This window comes from Oryzias melastigma, linkage group LG17, assembly GCF_002922805.2.
Source record: "Oryzias melastigma strain HK-1 linkage group LG17, ASM292280v2, whole genome shotgun sequence".
In the NCBI taxonomy this organism is placed as follows: Eukaryota; Metazoa; Chordata; class Actinopteri; order Beloniformes; family Adrianichthyidae; genus Oryzias; species Oryzias melastigma.
Genome location: NC_050528.1, coordinates 13,094,547 through 13,105,883, shown reverse-complemented (window position 1 = coordinate 13,105,883; position 11,337 = coordinate 13,094,547). Strand labels below are relative to the sequence as shown.

Genomic DNA, 11,337 nt, shown 5'->3' with positions numbered 1-11,337 from the left:
TTTTTTCACAAAACAACAAAATTAATTGACAGTGTGAAAAGCAGGGAGCAACTTTAAAATGTTTCTTTAAAAGGTTAAAAAGAAAAAAGAAAACAAAGACTTTTTTTTAATCTAATGTTCCAACATTGTTCAGACTTCCTCTATATTTGGATTCAACATAATATAATTTTATAAATCAAAGCACATGAGCTTTTTCTGTGTAATAAAATAAAACAATAAAATATCTTTGGCGTGCAGATTTTTTTTTAAATCTTCTAGCCAACCTGACTGTTAAATTTTGGGCACAACAGGCTCAAGAAGCACAAACATGGCTGCAGCTCAGCACCACACTCTGACTCACCGTTTGAAGGAACCAGCTGAGCGGCATGACGGTAGTACGACTCCGCCTGGCTGGTCTGGTTCCGGTAACGCGCTGCAACAGAAGAGGTCAGAGGTCACCTCAGACCAGAGTTACAGTCAGAAACAGCTCTCCAACTAAGACAACTTTGACAATAAAGTTATTGTTTCACGACTGCTGTGGGGAAGGGGGGGGTTACTCAGGGGGACAACAAACAGCATTTAGCTCGATTTATTCTGGTTCTACTGTTTGTTTTAGTTCCTTCAGATTGATTTTTATCATTTTTTTTAGATTTTTTTTTATGGATGTCTCTTTCCTTCCTATCCTTCTGTGTTTTTCTTGCATCTCATCTTCCTGCTTCCTGATCTTCTAGGTTCTCTCCTGACTTTCAGTTCAAACTCTGCCACCTTTAGGATCAGGATCCTGCTGCAGTTTCAGGTGGATCACAAAGGTCACCGAGACTGAGACATGAACATCTGCTGCGTGAAGGTCAGTCCTACTTTAAACTGAACAGCTGTGGTTCTGTGTCTGCTACAGACATCCCAACAGGTGAGAAAAATGGTAACTCTTATGGTGCTTTCACACCAAACGCCACAGATGCGGCGAAGGCATCAAGTCTCAATGTTAAGTCAATGTAAAGGCGTGATTTGCTGCGGAACGGCTTCAGCAGCGAGCTTGACGCGGCGCGTCAACAAATCAGGGAACCAGCTTTGGGCATGCGACGTTTTCAGTGACTAGATCAAAGAGTATGAACAAACGTTCAATGCAAGGATTTTTGTCATGATCTTCCATGCATTTTATCAACCCACAGGGACCACCAAGTTCCTGGCAACTGTCCCAGTTACTGTTGGGCGAAGGTTGGATGCACCCTGGATTGATGGTCAGCCCGTCACAGAGCTCATTGAGCTGGATTGATGACTACGCTAGCCAGCCGCCCGGTGGATAGCTTAGCGAGCTAGTAAGCTCCGCTCCCCAGGTCACAGCAGAGTTGATAGTTGTTGCCGCCACTCAGGCTCCGGCAGAGCCTATACCGAGCGCTGCTTTCCAGGCGCCCGGCGGTTCTAGCGAGGTCTACTGCCCTGGCTGTGGGTCCCTGGGCAGTGGGGCCCGCTTTGCTTGCCCCCCCAGCGGTTAGCTGCCCGGCAGCCCGGAGATTCGCAGCGAGTGCCGTTGTAGCGCACAGGGCCGTTCTAGCTTTATGCGCTTATGAGGTTTTTCTTATTTTCATTAAGACAATAATAAAAAGATTCCCAAGTTTGAAATGGGACCCGAGGTTGAAGCTCAAAGCATACCCCCTTACTTACCGATGTCTCCAAGGTGCACGAGGCAGTGCTGGCAGATGTAGGAGCAGGAGCTGGGCTGGGGGGTGACGATGGCGCCGCCGCCGCTCTGCTTGTTGCTGATGATGCCGAGCTGGGAGGAGCGAACGCGGCAGGGCAGGTCCACATTGAAGACGGTGCAGAGCTCCTGCAGCAGCTGGAAGCAGAGCATCATGGTCACTCACAGACAGAAGCTGCACCGGGGGGAGGAAGGGAGGAGGGTACCTGAGTGTAGAAGCCACTCGCTGCTTCCAGAAACAGGGACAGGTTGGCCTGGACTTCGCTGCGATTGGGGTTGGCCCGGTTCTTGGCCTGGCTCTGCAGTGTGGTGATCTGGTTCTTAAAGGCATGGTTCCAGCTGCACAGAAAGAGGATAAAGAGGGCAGGGGGCTAAGTGACATGTGGTGATACAGAGAGAGAGAGCATGGAGGAAAGGGGGGGCACTTACAGGTCCTGCTCCACCTTCTTGTCCAGAGCGTACTCCAGGTCTGTGACCAGCATCTTCTGGTACAGATCCTGCAGGGCCTGGCGGGACGTCCACACCTCTGCAGCCCCCAGCTTTGAGTCTGAACGCACAGACACAGATTCAACACAAGTCAGGATGAAAATGTTCTGAAAAATCCAGCAGATAAACAATAACTAACAACAACAACACTATGTGGAAACAACAAATAACTGGTGAATTTTCATGAAGACAGGAGACATGAATGAAGCTGCTGCAGGACATCCTCACTCATTTACATGCTAAGACTAAAGGACATTCAGAATACATTCAGACGTTTCCCGTCAATGTGAGTGTGTTAGTCCAGAATAGAATAAAGCCTAATAATGTGGCAGCAGAAGGACACATATGCAGATGTTGCTGTTTAATGGAAATCAAGAGAAAGAAATACATGTTGGAGCAAACTAGAAAGAGTGACGGTTCAAAAGCTGCGTTATGTAAAAAATTGTGTAAAAACATGAACTAATGTAACTTTTAAAGGGAATCATGACGCTATTCTGTTGTGAAATAAGATCAAAATTATCTCTGACACAAAAAACCAGCAAAGAAGAATCTGTTTGATTATGAGGAAACAAAAAATAAAGTTCAGCTTTTATATAGGTAATTTTCCTCTATTCTTAATGGATAATGTTTTGCATTTCATCACACTAAAGTTCTCATAGGTGTATGGCTGCTGATTTGCAATTATAATAATTTTGAATCTATAGAAATAAATTTTTAAAGACCCAGTCCAATAAAATCAAAGTTTTTGGTGTTTTTAACCTGTTCTTGTGGGATTTTTCTGATGATGGAGGACATATATAAGGAGAATAAAGCTTCAAATTGTGCTTAAGTATTTATTTATTCAAATCGTTGTGAATCAGACAAAAAAAGCCTTAAAAAGCTTGTAGGTGCTACATTGGTGTTATTGTAGGCAGGCCACCAGCCCCCTCCACTCCATTCTGATATATCCACTTGATGACAAATGGATCCATGAACGTCTTTGTTTTCCTCGTCTGTGCTGGGATCGGACTACAACTGTGCGGCTGGATAGCTCCGATACTGCTCGCCATTTTTGTTACACCAGTAAAGTTATGTTAGGACACTGAAGGATGATGGGAAATGGGGAAGGCTTTCTCAGCACCAACAGTCTCACCACAACTCTAGTAAACTTCTAATGAACTCCAGAAAATGAGAAAAAATCTGTTTCAAGAATGAGACTTATGGAAACATTGAATAAGAAGTTGGTCTGGGGTGAAGATTCCAGAGAATATTTGAAATGTAAACCTTCATAAAATGTTCTGTTCTTCTACATCATCAAATTAACTGAAAGGAAATCTTTGTCACACGTCGTCTTTAGCAAAAACTCGTCTGATTGTGGTTTCCAGATACATTTTGTGAATATGGAAGTAAATCACTGATTCTCTACAGAGAGGACCTGTTTCAGGTAAACTTTACAGTCCAAGTTACAACACAACAAACTCAGACTGGAACTATCCAGTTCTGTGAAACAGTTGAGCCTGTACTTCTGTCATATCAGTCTGAACTTAGTCTGGATTCTGAGTTTGGCCTAAAACCCTCAGCTTGAAACTGGACTCATGAAACTGGAGTGTGTGGGCGGGAGTCTCACCTGTCATGTCCGCCTTCAGCGCTTCTGCCTGACTGCACCGGAAACAGAAAAGCAGGTTAGACGGGACCAGCGCACGCGCGCACAAACACGTAAACAGAGCGCGTGAACCAACAGCTGACTTCAAAAGTCCGTCGCGCGGCACTTCCTCACCCTCAGCGCTGTCGCGGGAAGAGGCTAACAAGTGTGCTACCCTTAGCTAGTCTCCGTGCAGCGGGTCAACACTGACCAATAGTACTTACACTACCGCAGCTAACCAGTTATAACCGATAGGCATGCGCAGAAATATGCTAGCATTCTGAGTGGCACGCGGGCGGATAAAACAGCATACGTCACAGCTCACCTGCCCGCAAGCACACAGTTTTATCACATTTTGGTGGAGTCGCGCGCATGCTGGCAGCGAGCGGGCCTTGTTTGTTTGTGGACAGAGGCTCGCGCTAAATGAGGTGGTTCCGCTTAGCTGCGGCGCTAACAAACAAACACGCGCTCCTTCAGCTGGACGCGCCGCCGGGGAGGCTCCTCCCGCGAGAGCAGCTCCCGTGGTCGAACCCGCGCCTTCTTACCGTAAGATCTGTGCGCAGAGATTCATCCTGAACCGGAACCGGGGATTCAGGCTGAGCTGGACCCGAGGCTAACCCGCTCCCGGCGCCATGTTGTTCCTGACTGACCGCGCGGGGCCGCGCGCACCGAGGGGCGGGGCTAGGAGTTGGCCTGCTACGCGCATCCTGTAGTGACGTCAAGGCAGGCGAACGTTTAGTTTTGTGTCATACAGAATTTCTCAAAAAATTAAAATTCTAAAACGCCCATAAAAACAGTATTATATAATCAATCTGTTGATAATTGTAACAAAATTTCATATCCACAAAAGTCACCTCTTTTTAATTGAAATTAGAATCTATGTTGACCGTGTGAAATTATCAGCAGAGCCCAGAGCTGTCAAGACCCTTGAGGCCCTAGAATCTATTAGGCTCGTAGATCCTTAACTTTTTTAAAATTTAATCTTTTATATTGTACTTGTATTTTATTCTTGTTTAAAACCTTTATGTAAACTCTGCTAACTCCCTGGCGTTGTTCTATCGGCTTATCTGTATACATTTAAATATTGTCAATAAAATGTTGGGGGAAAAACACTATTAGCAGAACTCTCACTCTAAAGCTAACGTTTGTTAAATAAAACATCTTTCTGTAACTTTGATTGCAATCCCCCTGGTATGTTGTGTTTATTTATTTTATTTTTATGTATTCATTAATCTTGTACTTTTTGCATTTCTTAAAAAAAACTTAAACAATTTAAAAACACTTTAAATTACGATTTTTCCCCCCCTCTGAACCTTCATTGTAAAATATATATTTTTATAAGTTTTTCTATGCTATGGCTAGCACCAAACTCTGTCCTAAAGGCATCTCATTTGCTTTATGACAGCGCCCCCATGCGACAAAGCTGGTACATGACGGGACACTGCACATTATCCGGCACTGAAGTTGTTTTTTTTTGGGGGGGGGGTTAGCTGCTAAAAACTGCACCATTGATTGCAATATACATTCAGGTGCACCGTTCACACTTTAGATGTTTTATTTTCCTGCTGATCCTGCAGTTTTGACTTTCCTCACAACGATCCATTAAATATTTCTCTGCATACAACCTTTAATTTGGAGGGAAGAATTTTTTTTCTCACATTCATTTTAGCTGACTATAGAAAGTTTCTACATAATTTTGTGATGACAGGTACTCCACACATGAGCAAACACAGAAAAGTGGGAGGGGCTTGACCTAAATTACCCAGAGTGCCATCACAATCTTCAAACTCTTCCATATTTGGTGCTCAGAGCAGCAATTGTGACAAAAGAGAAGATGGGCTTTTCTTACAGATGCTGCAGCACACTGAAGCAGTGACCGCCTGGCTTTGGGTCGAATATCGTCCAAGTCAATCAGATCCTCTAGCTCAGCACAGGTGAGGTTCTTCTTGATCTACCTTTTAATTTTTTTGTGTCACGATCCTAAAGATCTTTTAAAAATATAAACTGACATTCTTTCTTTGTCTAACCCAGGAGGGGGCCACAAAGGGTTCTAAAATTTGACAGAACAGTTGGACCAGAAGCAGATGTGTGGAGTGTTAGGTAATAGATCTAATAAGAGAAATAATCAACATGGAGTTTGGACAAAAAATGTTTTCATTTTGATTTAAATTATATAAACATATATATATATATATATACATAAACTCAACAAAAATATAAACGCAACATTTTTGTTTTTGCTCCCATTTTTCATGAGATGGACCTAAGGATCTGAAATTCATTCCAGATACACAGTATTACCCTCTCTCTCAAACATTGTTCACAAATCTGTCTAAATCTGTGATAGTGAGCTCTTCTGCTTTGCTGAGATAATCCATCTCACCTCACAGGTGTGTCACATCAAGAAGCTGATCTGACATCATGATTAGCGCACAGGTTATTGTGGGCAGTCTGAGGCACACCTGTGAATATAATTTATTCTAGTTTGGCGATCCCGAAAGGCAACAGTTTGACTTGACTTTTAAAGTTTTCAAGAAAATTCTACCTAAAGAGGAATTTTTTTCCCAAAGAGTGAAGAGTTGAGCTGCTTTCTTGGCTCAGGCCGAATGTAGATTTTGGATAAATAATCTGTAACAATTTATTCTGGAAGTTCATCGATTTGTCTTGGGTGGGGGGTGGATGTAAAGGGGTGTTGCTTCCCATCGTGGTAATCCACATAATGTATTGAATTGAATCAAACTGAATTGAGTAGATCGTATGATTTGAAAAAAAACAGAATCGAATCAATTCAGGCTCTGGTGAATCCAATTGATTCTGGAAATTAATGTGGATAGTTAACACCATCTTAACCCACACAAACCCCGTTACTCTGAGGTTCCGTTTTTGGATTCACTTTAATCATCCTGAGGTTCAATCGTTCAGAAACCTTTAAGTTTTGGAATTTTGAGGTCAGTTACTTTAACGTTTTAGTTGCTCTCTCTTTGAGTTACTGTAAGCTGGAAAAAGATCAACTCTTTCCTAGATAAAAGTGTTTTCATTAAAAACAACAACAGAAAATCTGTTTTTTTTTTAATCCTAAAAAATTCCCTTAAAGGAAAAATGATTGATTTTACCAATCAAAGCATACGTTAACAGGATTTGATTGGAATAATTGAACATTTTAAACCCAGCTGTAATAAACAGCAACATATGCATGAAACCCAATGACAGCAGACACAAGGCAGCAGCTGTGCTTTAAAGCAGCTTTATTCTGAACGTGGGACAACAGACAGGAGCGGAGGTGACCCCCCCATCCTATTCAGTAGGTCAGCAACAGGACGAGGATGAGGAGGAATAAATAAAATCCACAAGCACTCGTCCGGAAAGTTAAAAACAGAAGAACGTAGAACAAAGCCAAACAAACAAAAACAGATTTAAATTCTCTTAGAAAACACTTCAGTCTGTGAGTGTGCAACAACACTTCCCCTCTGTACACCGAAGGATTATTTACACATTTCTGTTTTTCCCGTCTCTTAAGAGTGGGAGGGGGCGGAGTCTTCCCATGTGCCGTGCCCCGCCCCATCAGCAGCTGCTATTCTTGAACTCTCCGTTTTCAGTGATCGACAGCTTGGTGGGGTTGCTGGGCGACAGGCCGTTTCGGATGTTGGGCGTGCTGTAACGCTCCTTCACCTGCGTCAGCGCCGCCATCAGCTGCGAGTTCGCCACGTCCAGGGAGCCTATCCGCTTCTCCTGATTGGACAAAGACGGGAGAGGGTGGGGCACAGGTTAGACTGGCAGGTATGAAGCAAATATCAACAACAGCAAAAGAAAAACTCAAACTGTCGAGTTAAAACCACACCGCCGCAGTCTGAGAGGAAGCCGTTAACCACGGGAAAATAAAACTCTTTTTTTCTCCTGAAGTCGTCGGAATGTTTCCAGAGGAAAAAATGGAAGCTGTTACTGCAGATTTTGTGGGGGGCAGTTCCTCCATCAAACAGGTTAGCTCCTGAACCCAGAACTGAACCCAGCTTCCTTGTGGAGCAACATCTGTCATTCACTTTCATTTCAGGGGAAAATGAAAGTTAGGACGAAGGTTAAATGAGCATTTGTCCATATTTCCAGTTTAATCTCTGCGGCTGTGCAGGCACAATGCCTTCCTGAACAGAAACCGTGCGGTTGCAGGGTGCAGCCTCCGTCTCTGTGGACTCATTGTAATCACTGCGATTGCCCTAAACAGCTGCGGTCGGGATGCAGGCGCTAAATAAACACGGCGTGTCATTTTCCACCCTGCAAGAAGTAAACAGTCCAGCTCTGCTGTTGGGCATGGTGAATCATGGAAGTCAGGACTCAGTCGTAGGCGTGGTTGTGTTTGTCATTAAGCTTTCATTTATTTTGTGGTGTTTTCCATGAGGGCGGAGTCTGAAGACAAGAAACAGAGAGCTGTCGACACTATCTGTGTCAATAAAGTTATGGTTTTGAAAGGGGTGATGAGATGAGGCATTAGCAGCTGTTTTCAAGTCTGTCAGTGAAGAAAAAACTATATTTATTATAATATAAAGTAATTACCGTACTTGGATGTATTTTTAAGTAGTTTATTAGATTTAGTCATTTTAAACAGTTTATTAGTTTGTGATGTCACTACTATCCAGCTCAGCACACTGTTCTAGGTACAGCACAGAACGGCGCAGAATGGATATATTATGAATCAGGGTAGAGTAATAGCGTGCAGGACAGAGTATGGCTCGTGCGTAAGCGGCTTTTCATTATTTTAATGCTTTCAAGACAGAATGGAGCCTACAATCACATGATGAGAACGCCTTCATGACCTTTAGCGTGCAGGAAGACCCTGAAAAAAGCTCATCCAGGACACAGAACAATGTCAATCTGAGTCTAAGGATGGTTCAGAGGTTCCAGGATGAAAACCTGGATGCTGGTGAGCAGTAAATGTGCAGGTTCAGGTCCAGTTCTCTCTAGAACAGTCAGTCAGACCCAGCAGATGGAATGCTAATGTGTTCCCGAGATGTCACTAAATGAAGGAAGCAGCTTCTGCACGTCTCAAACTAAACTGAAGGACAAAGAACACCAGAAGCATCCTGGAATATTGATTAAGGATTACTGATCCAGTAATAATGAGTCACAATTACGGATCTAAGATTACTAGTTTATTTACTGATCCAGGATTATTTGATGAATTTCAGGGTTTCCTGTCCTTGTTTCACAGAACCAGTGAAAAATAAAAACAAAAAAAATAGAGTTCATAAAAGCTTTTAAAACAGCAGAGATTAGGTTTATAATTCTAATCAAACTTGAATTAAACTGAATACAGGCTTGGCATTATCTGAAGGAGGAGGGGTTCAGATTGATTCTGCAGATTTCAATAGTTGCTCTAAAACAGCAGTTATTAACATTGTAATAAAAAAGCTTTTATGTGAATTCCCTTAAATCTGCTCTCAAATAAAAACAAACAGCAGACTGGATCACGAAAAACAATGAGGCGGTTTTGACCCGACAGCAGTGAAAAGTAAAACAAATTGAAATGAAAGGGGGCAAATAAAGAGAAAGCCAACAAGCTTTAAGTTGCCAAACCAAAAAGAAGTGATGCTTTTGTCTTCACAGCTTCATCTGGAAAAGGGTGATCAGGAAGCTCCAGTGATCAGGGGGAGGGCAGTGAGGATGCAGGGGTGGGGGGTCTGCAGCCAAACTAAAGTAAAGTCACGGACATGCGACTGCACTGGAACCAGCAGACCTGCACAAACGCAGACGGGCTTGAAGGTCAGGAGGGACAACAGTCACATGACTGCAGTACCAGCTCATCCAGACGACGGTCGTAAACTGTGACAGCTGATTTCACCAAAGAGGGGGACACTTTCTCCACGACTCCAGCCTCAGAACCACTGACACAGATCCAAAGATTCTGATCATCTACATCATCACAGCCTTATTGGCCAGTAACCAGAGATATAACCAAAACAATCCAAACAACAGTTTGAATTAGTTTAAAACAGAAGCAGTTTTGGGGGATAGAAAAGTATCTATCCTGCCATGTCTCTTCTATCGTTTCTGTCATTTTTGTTTATTTTTATTGCTGAACTTTTGTGCAAAAATGTGTTTTTCTACTAGGAAACTTGAAATTGTTGAGCACTTTAAGAAAATGTTTCTCATTTGTAACTACTCAATTACATGTTACTTGAAAAAATAAAGTCAGAGAAGAGAAAGTAATGATATTTAAGTCATTTTTTATTAGAGAATAACTGACTGAAAATACACATTGCTGTAATATATATCGTTACTGTGATATAAAATCATTTATACCATCATATAAATTCTTCCACTTCCCCAGCACTAACACGAAAAGGCCATCTAAACAGAAGAAATGACAAGCAAAAAGTACTAAATATTGATTTAATATTAATTTATTTTGTAAGTGACCATGTGATAAGCAGGATAATGCCCTTTGAAGTGTGCATTATCAGAAATTAAAGCACTAAACAACTACTCATCAGAACACCTAAACAACATTTAAACAATAGAACAACACTTGAATAGCAGCTAACAACAGACAAACAAAGCTCAACAACAACAGAACATCAGCAGAACAACAAGCCAAAAAGTGACCAAATATTAGAACAACAACCAAACTTCAGCCACACGTAATCTCAACAATATCTGCTGTACAGGAGCCGAACAAATGTCAAACTAGACTAAGAGACACTCTCACAGCCGAACAACAAACACCTCCTATAAAACTGCAAAACAACAACAGAACTTCACTAAAACAACAGCTGAACCAAAAATCCAGTGAGGAAAACTTTGATAAAAACACATCTAGATGATTTCCCTTCAATCATCGCTGAATTCTAGATAAACTCTGTGCATGATAGGATTATTCTAACAGATCTTGCAGACTCGTAGTGGGAGGAGCTGAAAATAAGCTCTGGTTAGGATCACAGGTTGTTATTAAGATCCATCCAGAGTTTTGAAAGCGCTTTGTTTTAATTCCCGTCATATCAGGCAGAATGTGGTCAGGGTTTCAACTTGCCCACTTCCAAGCTCCTAAACTCCTAAGATAAGTTTGTCTGTAGGAATGGTGGAAATGAAGCTCCTAAAACAGAATCACAGACCAGCGGTCTGCTGTAAGAACTCGAGTCTGATGAGAGATCAGAGTCCAGCAGAGGACTCACTCTCACACATTACCGAATACATCGTCTTTTGGCCAGCTGGACAGGCGTGATGCGTGCTTTTGTGTTTTTAAAAATAAAGAAAAATAATAAATAAACAGCGGGGAGGGGGAGGGGGTTTCCAGGTACTTGCCTGATTGGTTCATTTCACATCCGTTACTGACCTGAAATCAGTGAAGACACGTGAGAAAAAGAGCGGAGGCGGAGTCTGTTGCAGATTTAACCTCAAAACCCAGAACTGAACTCTCACTCTCCAGGTTCAGACCCGTTTAGGTAACAAGCTGCAGATGAGGACGATGATGGTGGTGGTGATGATGATGTTTGCAGGTGTGTCTGTGTACCTGAGCATCGATGATCTTCTGCTTGGCCTCGATCACTGCCTGCATCTCTGCGTGGTC

At 42.5% G+C, this 11,337-nt stretch overlaps 2 protein-coding genes across 4 annotated transcripts in view; both read right to left on the bottom strand.

Annotated features, from left to right (window-relative positions):
• Nucleotides 1-4,477, bottom strand: part of smg7 (SMG7 nonsense mediated mRNA decay factor) — a 14,155-nt gene extending 9,678 nt beyond the window's left edge. For all 3 annotated transcript variants that reach the window (XM_024268657.1, XM_024268658.1, XM_036216280.1), the window contains exons 1-6: nt 4,328-4,477; nt 3,768-3,799; nt 2,105-2,222; nt 1,882-2,014; nt 1,642-1,813; nt 341-412 (exon numbers count right to left, since the gene is read on the bottom strand). In XM_024268657.1, the coding sequence (XP_024124425.1) occupies nt 341-412; nt 1,642-1,813; nt 1,882-2,014; nt 2,105-2,222; nt 3,768-3,799; nt 4,328-4,353 (553 nt within the window). In that variant the 5' untranslated portion in view covers nt 4,354-4,477. The remainder of the gene's footprint in view (nt 1-340; nt 413-1,641; nt 1,814-1,881; nt 2,015-2,104; nt 2,223-3,767; nt 3,800-4,327) is intronic.
• A 2,527-nt stretch (nt 4,478-7,004) lies between these two features.
• Nucleotides 7,005-11,337, bottom strand: part of rasal2 (RAS protein activator like 2) — a gene marked incomplete in the record, with an annotated part of 45,845 nt that continues 41,512 nt past the window's right edge. The window contains 2 exon segments of the mRNA XM_036216278.1: nt 7,005-7,511; nt 11,281-11,337. Coding sequence (XP_036072171.1) covers nt 7,344-7,511; nt 11,281-11,337 — 225 coding nt within the window.